The sequence below is a fragment of the Polyodon spathula genome, chromosome 10 (genome assembly GCF_017654505.1).
Source record: "Polyodon spathula isolate WHYD16114869_AA chromosome 10, ASM1765450v1, whole genome shotgun sequence".
NCBI lineage: Eukaryota > Metazoa > Chordata > Actinopteri > Acipenseriformes > Polyodontidae > Polyodon > Polyodon spathula.
In genome coordinates this window covers 3,013,608-3,031,559 of record NC_054543.1, presented here as the reverse complement: position 1 = coordinate 3,031,559, position 17,952 = coordinate 3,013,608, and the positions used below count along the sequence as shown (strand labels likewise).

The following is a 17,952-nucleotide window of genomic DNA, read 5'->3' as shown; positions in this document are numbered from 1 at the left end:
TAACAATCTGTAAATGTATATTTTCAGCATCAGTCCTGTAACTGGAACTTATGGCTCTTGTTTGTGACATACATACAGAAATACTGGGTCACTGAAAGGGATACTGATGGGACTATGTTTTTAAAAAACAAGAAACCGTGTATACTGCCAAAACATTTTAGCAGTTTTTTATTTGAATAACAAGAAAATAAGAGTAATAATTAGAAACACTGTACTTGAATTCATTTCCAGTCCATTGGCAATTTGTTAGTAGCAATAAGTCTTCTAAAAACCATTTGCTAGTCTACACACGCTTAATTTTTTGGCTGTTATCAAAATAAGCTCCAAAAAGTATGGCCCCAAGTCTGAGAAGCATTCAAGGTGAACGTGTCTTTTGAAAAGTTCCCCTGATCTGTGCAGTGTTGGACAGGGCAGAAAAGGGGCGCATTCCAGCCAATCGGCTCTTGTTTCAAAGCATACAGCAGACTCGGTTGTACTGTCCTCCCTACACCCACAGCTTCCCGTTATTATTTCTCTGCAAGGCAGCTGGTTACACATAACACAACTTCCCTCTCAAGTTGTTTGTATCTGGTTTTGTTTGGAACGGCAGTAGCACTGACTGCCTTGCCAAGGGACACATCACCATGGAGACAGCTGGCTCCATTCGCAGCAGCCTGCATGCCTCCCTCCCTCCTCCTCCTCCTCCTCCTCCTTACACTTCCTGTTGGTTCTGTGGCCCTTCAGCTCCCTGGCGCGTGTCTGCCAGCCTGCAGATGGGCTTGTTGCACATCGGGCATACGCTGCGTATCTCCAGCCACTTCACCAGGCATCTGCAATGGGATTGGGGGAGGTTAATCAGCTGCCGTGCATGTGCTGTATTGAGAGCTGTGTTGTACAATCACACACAAATGCTACAACAAAATTCACATGACTGCCATGTAACATCTGCCAAATGCAGAGCTGGAACAATCTAAATGGCTCCAGTAATTGCTTGGGTTTCATTATGATTTAATTACAAAAATCAGTATGCAGGCGCCTAGCTCTCATGTGTAAGCAAATCCTCCGCTATTGCACTTTCAACGTCTCCTATTTCAGAATCCATTTAAGATGTGACTGATGTTTTACTATTTTAATATGCATACTGCAATAGCGTTCACGTTAGAGTGAGCTACTGGGGATGCTTTTGTTCACTGAAACACCTTTTTGTTTGAAAGCTTTCTCGTTAATTTTTTATAAAAATGTTTTTTTTTTTTTTTTTTTTTTTTTTTTTTTTACTTTTCATATGCACCTGCCCTGGAAGCAGGGTGTTCCGCAACAGAATAAACTATTTTGTAATTCACAGCTAAACTCACTTTTTGTGAAATGCGTGAGAACAAGGGCACACCCCGAGCTCGTCCTTGGCTTTGAACTCTTCCAAACACACGGCACACGTCTGCTGTGAAGAGGAACATGCACACACAAGGGATTTATTCCACTGAATTATTGGTCTAATTAGTCATTCAAGTATTGTTGATCAACAGGTGCGGGAAAAGTTGCCACTGTTTTTTGCAGGTAATGGAAAGCATAAACTTCGAGTCAGTAGAGCCTGTGGATAGATCTTGAGTGTATTCCACTTTTCCAGGTGTTAACAACCTAATATTTTCAATAAGCCTTATATATATTAGCAAGTTTTATGACAACTAAATATGTAGTTCTCCAGATCCACTAATAAAATATAAATGTGATAGACAGATACCTCAGTATATCTCCAGAATCCTTCTTAATAATGTTAATACTTGGTTTCATGACAACTGGATTGGTGGTACTCCAGAGAGATGCTAACATGTGTGAAGTGTGATGTCCCATGCAGGGGAATGGTAATGGCTTTTGTCGTGGCTTTCACATGAGTTAGCAGTTGTAATTGTTGAGTGGTGCTGATTTATCTGACAGATGCACATGATAGTGGAGCATGCTTACCCCCAGGAGACTAAGCTTCTTTCCTGCTCCCTTCAGCACCACCTAAAAGGCATACAAAACAAACACTTTCAAAAGAACGTTTGTTGGAACCCAGCAAGAACACAATTAAGTGTGGTCATGTAACAAAATCACACTTAAGAGGATTTCTAGGACCAGTTGTGTCCTTTTCAAATAAGCCAGGTGATTTTTAATCGCAACAAATCTAAAGTATTTCTTAGAAAATCATTTTTAAAAAATTAAAAAATACTGCATTTAGTCTTGTACTTCAAGCATTTTTTTTTTTTCTTCTAATGGAAATGTGTCAACGTTCATGTTTAATTCTGTTCCCTGCGATTGAGCAATGTCCATACTCAAAACATTCAGGTTATCTTACCTCATTATATCCATACGGTTCTCTTCTTCCCTGCCGTCTTAACCTGAGGAAACAGAGTACATCGCTTTAGACTGTACCAGTGTGGTTACAACTAAATACAGCTTCTTCAACAGCAAGCCTCACCTAAACATACTCCATAAGAATGTATCTAACGCCTGTGTTAAATACACTATATAACACAATTTTTGTTCCTGGGTAGTAAGTGTTATTTCCTAATTGCTTATGCCTCAAAAGTATAGAAAATGGCTATTATTCCCCACAAACTTTGCTTTTGTGACTAGGACAGTGATATTTCAAAATATCACTATTTCCAATGGGAAAACGGGCAAATGTGTGTCTTTTCGTTCACATAAAGTCAGAAAAAAACTACATATGAATCCAAATTAACATGTATTTATACTAAAGTAATACAAAAATGATTACAAAAGATTTAGAAGTGAATAGTTTTTCGAGATTTACGATTATACTGTAAATTTACAAATTTGCCCGTTTTCTTAACACTTACTACCAAGGAACAAAAAAAATAAAAATTTATTACACGGTGATATCACACGTTACCTGAAAAGATAACAGCAGAATATCATGCTCAGCATGAAGATGAAGAGCCCAACGCCCAGGATAATGACGTACACGTTTAATGGGAGGTCAGAGGTTTCTCCTGAAGACATCTTACAGGACTCGTCAGAATGCTGAAACCCTAGTCCACACAAACATCCTGCAAATACACAGCAGCATCAAGTGTGAATGAAATAATCCATGAAAACCATAAGCGTCATTCTATCACCTGCAAGAGCTAGGGAATGCCCAGAAGAATTTTCTTACTATTACAGTAGATGAAGGTATATCTTAAAGTTAAAGTTGCTGCTGAATTTTTAAAAAAGAAAACAGCAAAACTGCTACAAAAAGGGAAAATAATACTATATATATATATATATATATATATATATATATATATATATATATATATATATATATATATATATATACTTGTTGTGTTCTATGTAATTCAGAAAAATTGAAAAAAGTGTTTCTTAAGGCCCCAGTTGTAACATTCGAAAGAGAAGCTAATTTAGGTGATATTCTAGTTCACAGTAAACATAAAAGAATAATTGACAGAATAAATTCTACAAATTCTTGCACTAGTACATGTAATGTTTGTAACTACATGGACAAAAGTAGAAATATAATTAAACATAAGAACACCACATATCCACTAAAAACTAATACCTAGTGTAAAAATAGCAATGTTGTTTATGGAATAGCCTGTGAAAAATGTGATGAAATAAAATATGTTGGAGAGACTGGAACAACTTTATATAAAATAATTCAGAACCACTTTTCATTAATTAGAAATAAAAAAATGAATGAACCAATAATACAGCACTTCACCAGTCAAGGACATGACATAAATGATGTAAAGTTTGTAGTATTAGAACAGCTAAAATTAGATAATGCGACATATAGAAGAATAAAAGAAAGTAAATGGATAAATAGACTGAACACAATTATGCCAGCGGGACTCAGCAGAAAAGAATGAACTAATTAATTCCAATAAATATATAAAAGATAAAAATAATTAAATAGACAAAATTAATTCAAAAGTTGTGCATGTTTATGCTCTGGGGAGACCATATCAAGGCTGATCCTCAGAGCCAGCATTGCATGATAATATCAATATAAGTTTATGTAAAATAATGTTAATTAGAATTCATATAGATTTAAAGATATAAGTAAAAGTGATGTCTCATATAGAACACCATTACATCATGTAAGAATAAATCATGGATATGAATATAAACAATAACAAGTAGTTGTCATGCCGTCAAACACCTATAAATACCTCCAATATTTTGATTCAAACACAGGCTCCCTTGAGAAAGATATGTACAATATAACGAAACGTTGGGCAGCTGGCTCTTTGAGCTATATATATATATATATATATATATATATATATATATATATATAAAAATACATGCAGATTCCATATAAAAGTAATATATATTGCTCATTGGTCTCATTATTGACCAGTCTGGTAAGTACCTATGTACTGGTTGTTGTTTGATGGATACTGTCTTGTAAACCAATTTTACTTGGTACTCCAGAGCTGCAATGTATCTCATCAATTTCATCTGTGAAAAAGTTACCAGCGAGTTTGTGACAAAGGTTTGAATTGTTGGCAATGGGCACTTGCTTTCCAGGCTCCAAGGTGTCTGGTTTTGAAGTAAGTACATTTGAATTGCTATGATTCAGTCAAGCCAACCCCTGGGGATTTCTCATTGACTCTCACTCATTGACTCTCACTATATTTGTATTTATTATTTCTAACTCCAGTCAGACAAAAGTAAACACAGGGTGAAAGTGTTTTTTTAAGGCATATGTAGTTCTTATAAAGGTGTTTTACGACGTGGGGACATCCCCACAATATTGTTTTTTCAGGAGTTACTATCTTTATGAGGACATTTTCTCAAATTTTGTCCACACATTGATAGTAATACCTGCCCACAAACACACACACACACACACACGAGGTGTGAGGTTTCCGGGGGAATCGGACACATCTGCCTCTAGATCAGCTTCCATCCATCACCTCCGATAAGGCACTGCTGGGCAGGGGAGGAATAATGATAAAGCCATATATATAACAGTATAAAAACCAGAACACCATTGAAATATAACTTTTCACTCAAACCTGACACACTGCAGAGGATAAAACCCAGACCCACTGACACACTGCAGAGGATAAAACCCAGACCTACTGACACACTGCAGAGGATAAAACCCAGACCCACTGACACACTGCAGAGGATAAAACCCAGACCCACTGACACACACTGCAGAGGATAAAACCCAGACCCACTGACACACACTGCAGAGGATAAAACCCAGACCCACTCACACACACTGCAGAGGATAAAACCCAGACCCACTGACACACTGCAGAGGATAAAACCCAGACCCACTGACACACTGCAGAGGATAAAACCCAGACCCACTGACACACACTGCAGAGGATAAAACCCAGACCCACTCACACACACTGCAGAGGATAAAACCCAGACCCACTGACACACTGCAGAGGATAAAACCCAGACCCACTGACACACTGCAGAGGATAAAACCCAGACCCACTGACACACTGCAGAGGATAAAACCCAGGCAGGGGTACAGCTGAGCCGTGGTGAAATCCAGCAGGCTTGGGGAGGTGTGGTCCCCATGTCAGTGTCCTGCTGCTCGCATCAGGTGACCCAGCAGCAGGGCTCAGCCATAATGATAAAGAATAGGCTGCAAAATCCTGGCCCTGATTCTCTTTTTGTGAGCTGAACAATGTCATGCTCTCTACAGTGTAATCATGTGCCCTCTCTCCTGTCTGTACTGTATGCAGTTTCAGGGCTGGGGTGTCTCGTATTCTGGGTGTTTCAGTAAGTGACAGACAGACAGTAAAGGCTGTTCATCTCTAAGTACTTGTCTTTGTATCGTTTTTATAAAGGCGTGAAACCAATTTCCATGCCTTTTATTAGCTTCAGAGCCATTTCCAAATATCTCCAGATCGTTGTACAGTTTGGCTCTTCACTTTTGATGCATTTCATTCATTTTGAAAAGTCTTTGAGTTAATGTGTACATTTGCTTCTGTCTGTCATGGTGGAACACAGGCTTTGAGTGAACTGCAAAGTGGTCAGCTGTGCATTCTCACTCAGTAAAGAATTATTCTTAAAGTCTGGAATAGCTGGACTTTTTAAGTGACTTTAAATCACCTCTTTATGTGGAGGAGGCAATACAGTAAATAGCTGTTTACCAATGTTATGTTTTCTTGGAAAAAGTGTTGCTTTCAAGAGTATAGTCTATTGGGATCCTATTTATTACACTTAGCAGAACCATTACCAGACTAACAGGAAAGCAATGGCAACACAGGGGTCTTAAAGCACAGTGGATTTGATACAGCTGTACACTGATAATGATAAAGTCCCATTGTGAAAAGAAATGTGTTAATGTAGTAAGGCTACTCCATTTAGTGATATCTGTGGGGACACACAGCTTAGTTACAAATGACAGAGCCTCTCAATACCCCCCAAAACAGTGCTCTCAACCTTCAATACAAAGAGAATTTATTCTGCTTGGATACTGCATTACCATCTCACACCTACAGGGGGAGCTGGGAGGTAGAAGAAGGGGGTTGCATTAGCAGAGGAGGTACACAGAGTATGCCAGACACTGCAGCTGTTATGGATAGATGTGGATAGAATGGGGGCGTTCATAAAGCATATATTATTGAAAAGAATTTTAGATCAGTAAATATTTCAGGCCAGATAAAAAACCCATTATTTGCATTATATGCCTGTAGGACACATTCTAGCCCCAGCCCCAGATAGTTCGATGAGATCGCAGGAGCCTGGCCTGCAGTGGGAGATGTCTGAGTGTCTTCTTGTGTAAGGAGTAGCAGAACAGAACACTGAGGAGCGCCAGCTGGCTTTTTATTTATACTCACCGTTACACCACTGGAACGGGTGCATGAAATACGACTCCGAGCGGCTACAGCAATCCAGCAAAACAGCCGAAAGCAGTCTGCCACCCTGTCACAGAGAACTGCCAGTCTACCCAGTCAGCGTGCATGGGGAGAACTTCACTAACATGGATTGAGAGGGCGGGCTTGACGTCCAATTCTTACTGGTTTGAACAGGAAACAAATCAGTGCTGATTCCACAAGCATGCACAAATATATAAGATATCAGGGTATATTCTGCACTGCATTCCCACAAGCTATTGTTTTGTATTTCTTCCAGGAGCAGAGCTACTGATTCCAGGGAAAGCCAGCAGATTCCAGTTCTAACCCCTTTTCAATGTCTTTTTCTTAGCTCTGAAATGTTCCAAAGGTGGGTCTATTACAATGCTTTTTCCAATTATTCTTGTGTTGACAGCTTCAGAAACCTCACCCAGTGATTTCAAGTGGCTTATGAGCGAATCAGACAGTTAGGTTTCGCTTCTTGAGGTATGCTGCAGTTTTGAGATGAGCATACAACAGGGTTTGCTCTTCAATGCAAGTCACATTATTTTAGGACAGAACCCCAGTCACCAGCAGCAGCACGCCTCTCTGCCAATACTGTTAGTGCATTGTTTTTAATGCACAACAAGCATGTCTATAATATGATCAGTGACATCGACTTCCTTTGGCCATTAGCCATCCAAGGCTCAAGTGAATCTGTCTTGCTTTCAAAACTTGCTATTTAAAAACCAAAACAAAGGATTCCTGCCACACAATGGAAAAAAAGGGCTTCAAGCTGTGCTTTTCTTCAATAAGAATAATTCTAATTATCGGCATCTAGTTATTATTCCACTAAACTGATAAGATCTACCAACCTCCTACAAGATGCAAGTTTCCTTTTCTTTATTCCCGATCCTCCATGGCTGTGGTGATGTGACTGCTCCCGTTCAGTTTGTAAACAGATCCCTGCTCATGTGATGTGATGTCTGCATCAGACCCCCCTTTCTCTCCTCTCCTCTCTCTCTCTCGCTCCCCCCCTCCCTTCCCTTCCAATCCCAGCTGTAAACTATTACAGATTGACAGAAGGCAGACTGGCCATTGCCAAGTGAAATCTGGGAATATGTGCGTCTGTGTGTCTGCCTGTTTGTGTGCGCTGAGGAAATGGCAAAAAAAATAATAAAGAAAGCCTGATCACGTGTGCTCAGTTCTGACAAGCATAACAAAGACAGAGCCGGACCAAATGCCAAGCAGTGGTTATCAGTGCAGACAGCACCCGTATAATATACTGGCAGCCTGCCCAGGGTTGGCTCTGTAGTGAACAAAGGAACCCCCCCACCCACCCCGCTTTGAAAACAACAGCAGCTGCTCACTTTGCATTATTACAGCCTGGTTCCAAATGTCTTCCATTCTTAATGTGGTTCTATTCCTCACGAAAACAAAAGTGAATAAGAGCAAAAAATCTGAAAGAGATGCAATGTAGTCTTCAATCGAGCACCCACACAGAGTAACACGCAGTCCTGATGATGTCGTCAGATCTTAGCTGTGTGGTCCAAAGCAGAAGGGAGGCAGTGACACGTGGGAAATGCAAATGACAAAGAGAGGAGATAAAAATCCATGAAAGGAAACTCACAGGAGACATGTCGATACGATGGGATCTGAGTCTATTAGGGTTTGAAGATGAGGTGGCACTTTACATTAGGTCTGTCTAATTACACTGTAATTGCTAATTATTCTTAGCCAATACACAACCATACATATAAATACAGTATAACTACAACATGCAAGTCCAGCCTTGATGGGCATAGTGGTTCTCAGGCAATATTGGCACAACACTTGTTAATGGAAGGTATTTGATCCTAATAATATGAACAACATACGTAACAGGTGATATAGTTTAAAATGTATATTGAGTAAGTGAAATAAGGGCTGTTCATATATATATATATATATATATATATATATATATATATATATATATATATATATATATATATATATATTATATATATATAGCGATTATGAGCACACCACATAAAAAAGAGCTCTGCCATTGGTCTCTTTGAATTCTTCGGTTCCTGCTAGCTAGCATACTGTCCAGAATGTCTGGTGTGATGCATATTCTGTCTGAGTGATTTTCAATAATCTGGCAAAGCTCCTGGGTTTTTCAGTGTACACGACTGACTTCAGGCAACCCCCATGAGAACTAATCCCAGGGCGTCAAGTCTGGTGAGTGGGGAGATCACTCCAAGTCTGTTCAGCCTATATTATACCCTGAGAATGAGTTGTCTTCTAAGTAGATGCTGAGTAGGTGCTTCGAAGTAGGGTCGTTGCTTATTAAAGATCACATGGTATTAAATTACATTGGATCAGCTACATTGAATTCCAAATTTTCAGCACACTTTTTTGCAAGTCAAAATATAATTTTCAAAAGCAAATGTAATTTGCTCTGTGCCTGTATTTGTTAATGAGCATTCCACTATTAATCATACACAGTAGTTTTATTTTTCTAGGCTCTCTAAAGCAATAAAAAAATAAAAAATGTAAAAAAACCTACCAAGTATGATAAAAAAAAAATAACTTAAAAAAGAAACAGGGGCCGAGGAGGGATAAGAAGAAACAAAGTGAACTTCGTAACTGGAACACAGAAGCTGTTTCCAGCATCAGAAACATTATTTGTATAAAGCATTGTTCATTCATTCATCTGCCTGCTGCACATTGGTTCTGCAAATCAATAAACATAAAAAAAAAAAACATTAATGCATTTGATTTCATACCCTGATCTCAAAAGAACTCCCATCACCTGTGTTCATTCCATCACTGGACTGACCTTCAGATTGACAAGATGCAGTATCACAGCTGAGATTCCATCAGTGAGGGAACTCAAGCACAGCGCTGGAATCCCAAGACTGGAATTACAGCGCTGTGCACTACACTTATCTGAATATGTAATCAGTGTATAAATCTGCTTCAGATATATCTGATATAAAAATGTACATATTGGTTCCTTTTCAAAGCAACGAAATGTAAGGGAAATAGGTACTATGAAGATACATTATATTGTTATAAAAGCTATTGTGTCACATACAATTTAAAAAGTGCATTGCTGTGTGTTTCAAAATTTTTATTATTATTATTATTATTATTATTATTATTATTATTATTATTATTATTATTATTATTTCTTAGTAGGTGCCCTTATCTTACAGTTGTTACAGACTATGCTACCTTTTAAACCCATTATGGCAGGGGTGAGGCCTACCCCTGTAAAGAATATGTTTTTGTTTGATTTGCACATAAGAATGCATTTTTGTTTGATTAGATAAGGCAAGGCTGGGAGATTAGACTCCCTTCCCTGTCTAATTGAAAGCAGTGTGCAGCAGGTGGCCAGGTGTCACTTGAAAGAATTGACAATCTATTAACCCTGTTCACCTGCCTTTAAAGAGAGGCTGAAAAGACAGTTTCTTTGCTCTTCTTTGTGCTTTGTTCATTCCCGATCCCGTTCCTGTTCCTGTTCCCGTTCTCGTTCCCGTTCCCGATCCCGTTCCCCAGGGTAAAGATTCAGATCTGTGTGCATAGCCAGGGAGAGTGAACCAGATGGACCAACCACGTGTGTAACCGGGATAATTGTTACAACTAGGGTAGGGATTGATTTAGGGGATTTTAATCCCACCCAGTTTATTTAATTTGTGTATGGAGAAGTTTCCTGAAGCGGGACATCCCTTTTAGTAGGAACAGCACGCAGCCGGAACTTGGCCACCTTTTGTTTGATAGCTGTTTTTTCTCACTGTGTTTTGTTTGACATTTTTATAATGATGTACATTGTGTTTGTGTATGTTCTCCTGCACTAATGCTAGTACCCTAGTGGTGGCCACCAACCACTACAACCCCTTGTAGATTAATATAACCTCTGTGCCTCTCGCCTCTCAGCAGATAATAAGAGAACAACCCTGTTATGCCCATTTTGAAACTTTCAACTCCATGTAAAAAATGAATTCTAAATACCTGGTAATGCCCTGTGCTGCTGCAAACAGATACAGCTGCATTCCTGTTTGGTTCACAGATTCTGTCAATAGCAGGCCTGCTAGAAAACAGGTTTCATAAACTGAAGGTGAATGCGCCAGACTTGCCATATAAGCAATCAGGAGCCTAAAATCATCAAAGGTCAATAGGACAATGTGAACAGAAAGCATGTTCAATTACATCAGAAACACAAACAATCCACTGAGCAGTCGAAGAGTCATGCTGCTTTCCCTCTAGTTATCTTTTTTCAGGAAAGAAATATGATTCACTCAGCTGCTTTCAATAAACATTCATTAAAAACATGCATGTACATATTCCAAAAGGGTAATGTTGTGCCACCAAGATAAGGAAGGGCTTTTGAAGTAGATACTTGTTATTTTAAGGAGGCAAATGATTCAGTATATATAATATTTATGATCTGTTGTGTTTTATATAGCTTGAGAAACAGTCCATTAATGACGTGGCATGGTCATGGATAAATTGAAAATAGCTGATATCTTGCATAAATGCATCACCATTTTCAGCCTGAATAGCTGCTATTGTTTATGTGTGACCAAGAAATTATTTGGCAGTATCCTGTGATCATTAGCTTTATAGAACACTTGCATCACTTCTTCATAAAAGGCTCTCATAGTCTCTGATAATCTCTCAGCACCTTGAAGCTGACAGACACTGCAGTGCTTGATCAAATAAACAAACACATCCTCTCAGTGAATTCTTCGTTTCAGCTTTGCACCACAAGGGTACCCCTGCAATAATATTAGTTGTCAGCCATAGAATAGGAGAACAGAACAAATAACTGCTGCAGATGTTATTTAAAGAGAGAAAAAAAGGTTAACAAATGAAGTTAATAAAGGTGGAAACATAAGGCAAGCTTATCGCTCTGAATATAGATTTGCATGTCCAGGATTTTTATTTTCATGTATGTAAATGACTGACAGGAGGATCCTATGAGATTTGCTAAGTTTCCGATTTGAAAACCAACATTGGTTTTGGATGCAGCTTTACAAGGGTGAACAGCTGGGGTTCGAGCAATGCAAACCCAACAGTGAGCAGCAAGCAGTGAGCAATGCAAAACTAGCCTGTCATAGTGGTTTCATTAGCCCCAGGATACACAGCTGAGTTTTGTTTATTGTCAGGGGCATGAAAGGGAAATGAAGCTGCGGGACAAGTGGCGAGTCCACAAAATGATCACTTACCAGCAGCATGTGCATTGTGATTGCTCACAATAACCACAACTGCTTTTAAGCAGGTCAGTATTAGCTCACACATCTTTAATTTTGAAACTACAAGACCGTTTCACTGTCAAACTGCACTGAACAACATAAATTGTTCATTGATTATAATAGGTGTAAATTAAAAACAACCGTAAACACATTGCAAACATGGCCCTACATTACATCTGTTATAAATGTTATTCACTCCCTCAGTGGTCTTACTAGAGATTCTGTTGTGCTTAATGTGAATATATTTATACACAGTACCCATTAGAGCATTCTTTGTGCTGTTTTACTGTAAGAGACTAGGATCCCAGGCTTTCTTACTTCCAGCAACTGCAACAGCTGTAGAACAGATGGCTCCCAAGTTGCATGTTTCATCATACGAAAAAGACTTTGCGCAAAAGCAATGTTGATACGGTTGCCTACCGGCCTATTTATGACATTAAAAACAAGACATTTGTGCAATAGAATGGACAACTCATAGCCAGTGCAAAAACGCAGGCATAGAAAGATCATTCATGTATGTTTATTGACAGACTGTTGAATGCATCCTCATATCAGGAAACACATTTTGGTGTTGATTTATTCAGTCCACCAGAGAAAAAGTTAAGAGTCATAAATCGAAACGCCTGTCTCGTTATTTCATATTCTCTCCAGTGCAGTCTGCCTCTCTCTCTCTCTTATATAAAAGACAAGGTTATTGATCCAACTGGTAGTTTTTTTACAGTTATAACTCCAGTATGTTTTGATTTATAGCACAAACATTACAGTACATCATTACAGTATGAGTTGATTTTTTCTCTTGAACCAGTCACAAGAATCCAGGAGCAGATGGTGGGGTTTGAGTAGAACTAGGGCAACTAGGCTATCATGGCACCTTTTTTCAAAATCTTGAATATGTGCACATTGCTATAAAATGCTTCTTGGATTAGTTTTGTTTAAAATGTAAAAATACAAACAATAACCAAGGTACATAGTGTATGCATTTTCCAGTTTTTATTAAATATTTTATTATTTTCAATGTGTCCCACTTCTTTGTAGTAAAAATATCATATGATATCAAACTCAATAAATCACATCCACGTCTTTATGTTGACCCCTAGTGGGCTGTGCATGTACTGAACTGGAATCACAATGGGAAGTCTCCCCTTGATGAAATTCCTGTGACATGATCATTCCAGTTACAGTTATTATCTGAAAAAGTTTTGCGCAGATAAAGATACACTCAAACCTTACTATAGTAGGCCACGACCTCTTTCCTGGGTGGAGTGGGATTGTTGCTCAGGTTACTGTGCTTAGTGCACCCATGACCGTTCTGATACACCGTCTTGCCTATGTTGAGAGGTGGTTTGCAGTTGTGCCAGTTTTTCAGCACCTTGTTCATGTCCTCCTGGTCAGTGACCCCTCGCAGCTTCTCAATGTCATCCTTGCCGTCCTCGTCCGAATCCTTGCTGTTGTGCCTGGGCCTGTGCTGCTGGTGGAGGTGGCGTATCTCCCCGCTAATGCCCTCGAAGTACTGCTGGATGCACACCTTGGCGAAGCTCTTTGCGTGCTCCGTGCAGGTCTCATCGAAGAGCTTGCGTTCGATGTCGATGTAGTGAGACCAGTACTTGGTTTTCAGGAAGACGGCCTGGGTGAAGCAGGGCCGGATTGCCCTCACCAGGAAAGCCAGTATGGTCGTCACCAGCAGAAAAGCCCAGCCAAAAGCCTGGGTATTAAAGGGAGAGAAATAAATACCTTGTCTTGCCACAGTTAGGGGGGTTAGGATGGAGGTGCACTCCCAGACCTCTAAGGGAAGCTCTCATGTTACCTGCCAGCACTAAGCTGTAGCCAATGCTACTGGCTTTCCTTGTACAAGAGCACTTATTTATCAAAATAATAAATAAATCCAAGGAAGCTCGAGTGAATGGGGCGCTGCAGTCATGATGTCACAGTCACCCCTTTACCTGGACTGTTCAAGCGTGGTTGTAAACAAACTCATGTTTACATTGGAAGCAACTCTTCCTGATCTGGAATTATTTTCAATGACTAATTAATTAATTAACACAGTCATATTAGGATGTTAGTTTTCATGAATGAATGTAGAACTATAAACACTTTCATTTTCTGTTCAATATTTAATTTATCCATCCACTACTGTTGTATAAAATAATATTTACATACGGGAGAAGCGGTATTTCTTTCATTTTCTAACACCAGAAACTGCAGGTAACTATAAATTGACATTATCTGTAACAAAGCATTACATTATCTATCCATATATAAACAATAACTTACTGTTTCACTCATTTGTAGTTATTTCATGTAATAAGAGATATGCGTTCCGAGCGTCAATACAGATTTGTGTAGAACCAGCAATCACTCAGATGATGCTGCCCCACTGTCTTGATATTCTCACTGTTAACATTGTCTGGAGAGCATGGTGGTGCTTAGTAAATGCATAGGGGAGAATAGGGCAATGGCAGCATGTCACTATTACAAATCCCTGTCAATAAATGCACACCTTCACAAATTAAAAGAGTTCTGTACACCTAGTTTTGGACAGACGAGTGTCAACATAGCAGGACAGTGGATAACACACAGATATAAAAGGCAAAGTTCCCCACAACCACCTTCCTGTTTTAAAGTAAAATATATCTGGATGACTTCTGTTTGCTGCATTCCTCAATAGTTCAGCCTTATAGGTACACTGAAAGACTGCTGCATAGTGTTACATAAGCACTGCTTTCCACAACTTTGACCTGTGATCCAAATAGACATGCTCCTGCTACTGCCTACAACAATAAGACGTAATGCTGTAAATTACACATTGTTTTCCAAAGGGTTTGTTTTGATGAGTATTCAGCATAAGACAAACCTTAACTATTTATGTTGTGAATTAAAAGAACACTTCGCCCACCCAATCTTTTGGTGTCCTTCTGTCTACAAAAGTGTCCCATCCGTTCTTTTACTCTGGACTTTTCTACGCTTTACCATGGTAACCCTTTACAGTAATGCAAGGCTGTCCAATCCCAGTCCTGGAGGGCCTTTCCACTCCCGGTTTAACAGCTAAAATGAGATCATTACAGTACGTACTTCAGGGTCTGGGTGGGTGTTTGATTCACGTGGAAACAGAATCCACAGCGTTGCTTAGGTTAATCTTTAGATATAGGTATACAGTCATTAAATATGTTAGCTTAAAGGACAAGTTGATTTGGTCAATGTCAAAGGACAATGCCTTGAAGACATGTTGTAGCTTGAAGGTGAGTTCACATGCTTTTAACATGCTTTTAACATGCGGTCGTGTTGCTGTTTTGATGAGAGGAGAGGGATATTAATGTTGCTTTCTGAAACAGCTTTGTATCAGACTCAGGCAATATTGCAAAACTGTACAACAGAAAAGAAAATGTTATATTAACTAGGGCGCTAGCATAACTTTCAGGGGATAGTACTGCTTCTCTTGCACACAGGTACTCTTTCTTCATTATTATTGGAACAGGGTTTCTTTGATCACGTTTCTCTTGCTTCATTGCAGTCAGGCACCGGCTGGGTAGGGGAGATGGGAGCCTCATTTTAATTCACTTCAGAGTTGTCTTAGTCAAGATCTCTGTGACTAATCTTTGTAGAATGACAAGTATCGTTGTCTCTGATAATCACATGTTCTTTTGTTGAAAGAAAGTGCTGACAGGTAACAGGCTGTGCAGAACTGCTGTCTAAAAACAGCATAATTAGGATTGAGGTAATAATATTGCCCAGAAGCTAGGGTACTAATAACACATTGTAATAGACATCATTTTTAAACACAGGAGGTAACTCTCTTTCATGCTTTCAGTGCTGTTGCTCATAATGGACTGGCGGGTGACAGACGTTGGTTGGCTCTATATTTGTTAATGCTGTAGATCTGTATTTGAGTTCCATACGTGTGCTTTTTGTACCGTTTTTCAAGAGAGTCAGATTGTTAACATTAGGCTTCCAACTACATGAAAAACAAGATAAACTCCCAGACGCTTGAAATAAACACATACTGGAACAATCCAAACACAAACTAATAACTGGAACCACAGATATTTACCAAACAGTCCTGTCAATAGCTGTTCTAGAGATGCTTTCCCTTCCCTGCCACTTTCATTGGGTTTGACAGTGTGCACCAACCTGCCTGTCCAACAGCAATAAGAGATCTGGTGACCAAGCTCTTTTGAAAGCCCAGTCCCACAAATATATTTTGTAGCTTGTAGATGAGTTAGTTGTATACTAACTGGAATATGGTTATTGCAATATGATGATTCTTAATTAAACCTGCATTATCTATACAACACTAATCAAGCCAAGCCAATCACTGATCAAAAAAAAAAAAAAAAAAAAAAAAACAAAGCGCCACAGTTGTAAAACTAAATATCGTAACATATATGATTTATAGAAAAGGGTATACCCTTGCCTTGGCATGCTATTTGTATTCTTTAAAAAGACATGCGTGATTGCCTGATCTTACCTGAGAGATGCAGCGCAGGTATCTTACTGCAACATCCCTGGAGACAACCGCATGCCCATCAAAGATTTCCTTGCAGGGGATTTTGGCAAGCAGCCTTAGCATATCAGTCTCGGAGAGCCCGTGGTCACTGATGTTGCCAAATTTCTCCAGCGGCACATTAACGCTGAAGGCACAGACGAAGCATTTCCCGTCCAGCAGTGTAACCGAAATCCACACAATCGGGGCGATCATGGACCGCTGTGTCATAGAGCAGATCATGTAGCGGAGTACCGCTGGGTCCTTTCTGCGCTTCCCCACTGGCCGCTTCCACTCCTCTGCCAGCATGGACACGTTGTTGTTCATTACGAAGCCGAGCAGGAACAGCAAGAACGGGGGCAACGAGAGAATCCCAATCGCGTAAGGGAAGTTGTACTCTGGCAGACAAGGGCAGTTGAAATCAAAAGCCGAGTAAAGGTGCGCGCTGGCTAGCGCCATAATCCCGCAGATGCCATTCATAAAAGATTCCTGGTTGGACTGCAAAAACTGAAAAATCATGCGGAATTTATCCATTCTGATGTCTTCTTCTTGTACAAAAAACTACGAAAATTTATTGAAAACTGAAAAGAGTATAAAGAGGCTATATAGTTCTTATTTATTTTTGTTATCAAACCTTACACAGATTATTCAAAAGCAGTGTTAAAACGCTGGATGCCTCCCTCTGCAATTTAGTCTCATGTGTGATCCAGAAACGGTGTGAAATTCCTTGGTTAATCATGTGTTGTTGTTTTTTTGTTTGTTTGTTTTTAAAAGTTGAATTACAGAATTATTTGTTAATCTTTTCTTCACTTCCCCATTTACAATTCAATACAAACAGTTCCACCACACTTCTTTATTAGAGTAAAGCCGCATAACTTTCCCCATTTTACGTTTTTTTTTTTCCACTGTGATAATTTCACTGTAAAATTAATTCCATTCCCTTTCTATGAAACTATTCATAATTCCATAATTTGCAATGACCTGCGTGATATTTTGTCTAATATCCAATAGTCAGTAACCTCAGTGTTTCCCAATGTCACGCGATAATTTCCTTTTAGTAGTTTATATTACGATATTTTTGCATTATCTGATGCATTAGAATTGCTTTCATTCCCATGTTGTCTTAGCATGCACCGGATTCTTCAACTTGCTCCGCGATGCTTCTGGCAGATTTTCAAGTCATTGGTTTATTTTCCTCCCACAGCTCAGACTAACACGGCAGCGCCACACCTTCAGATTCAAAGTGAACCGCATATGACCACCTGCTTGTCAAGAGATAAACAAACTGCGTCGCACAGTAGAAAATAATGCCCTGCACTATTATTTTGAAGATAGCTGTATTAATTTTTCAGATTTTTTTTTTTTCATAACAAAAAACATTTTGTCATGCATCCCAGGAAGAAAATGCTATAGCAAACCAGCAGTGCATTTACTATGCTTG

At 39.2% G+C, this 17,952-nt stretch overlaps 2 protein-coding genes across 4 annotated transcripts; both read right to left on the bottom strand.

The window, feature by feature from the left end:
• Positions 1-142: 142 nt before the first annotated feature.
• Positions 143-8,086, bottom strand: LOC121321729 (RING finger protein 122-like). Of its 3 annotated transcripts, none has more exons than XM_041260820.1 (6): positions 6,795-8,086; positions 2,867-3,023; positions 2,309-2,351; positions 1,936-1,977; positions 1,332-1,411; positions 143-809 (listed from the first exon to the last, which is right to left on the bottom strand). In XM_041260820.1, the coding sequence occupies exons 1-6, from the start codon at positions 6,817-6,819 to the stop codon at positions 692-694; spliced, it is 465 nt and encodes a 154-aa protein (XP_041116754.1). In that variant the 5' UTR covers positions 6,820-8,086; the 3' UTR covers positions 143-691. The 3 variants fall into 3 exon arrangements, with proteins under 3 accessions (XP_041116754.1, XP_041116753.1, XP_041116755.1); XM_041260819.1 differs by having other exon boundaries at positions 1,332-1,414; positions 6,795-8,082; XM_041260821.1 differs by having other exon boundaries at positions 1,332-1,414; positions 7,664-8,081.
• A 4,978-nt stretch (positions 8,087-13,064) lies between these two features.
• Positions 13,065-17,176, bottom strand: LOC121321444 (calcium homeostasis modulator protein 1-like). The gene is made up of 2 exons (XM_041260396.1): positions 16,497-17,176; positions 13,065-13,736 (listed from the first exon to the last, which is right to left on the bottom strand). Exons 1-2 carry the CDS (start codon positions 17,043-17,045, stop codon positions 13,254-13,256), a joined length of 1,032 nt encoding a protein of 343 aa, XP_041116330.1. The 5' UTR covers positions 17,046-17,176; the 3' UTR covers positions 13,065-13,253.
• Positions 17,177-17,952: the final 776 nt, after the last annotated feature.

What these genes read in the sequence shown, in the direction of transcription:
- LOC121321729 (XM_041260819.1), bottom strand. Translation starts at nt 6,819, where the DNA reads ATGCACCCGTTCCAGTGGTGTAACG. An exon ending in CCCGTTCCAGTGGTGTAACG is followed by an intron (nt 3,024 to 6,794) that starts GTGAGTATAAAT and finishes GTGTATTTGCAG; the next exon opens with GATGTTTGTGTGGACTAGGG. An exon ending in AGAAGCTTAGTCTCCTGGGG is followed by an intron (nt 1,415 to 1,935) that starts GTAAGCATGCTC and finishes TCCTCTTCACAG; the next exon opens with CAGACGTGTGCCGTGTGTTT.
- LOC121321444 (XM_041260396.1), bottom strand. Translation starts at nt 17,045, where the DNA reads ATGGATAAATTCCGCATGATTTTTCAGTTTTTGCAGTCCAACCAGGAA. An exon ending in ACCTGCGCTGCATCTCTCAG is followed by an intron (nt 13,737 to 16,496) that starts GTAAGATCAGGC and finishes TTTAATACCCAG; the next exon opens with GCTTTTGGCTGGGCTTTTCT.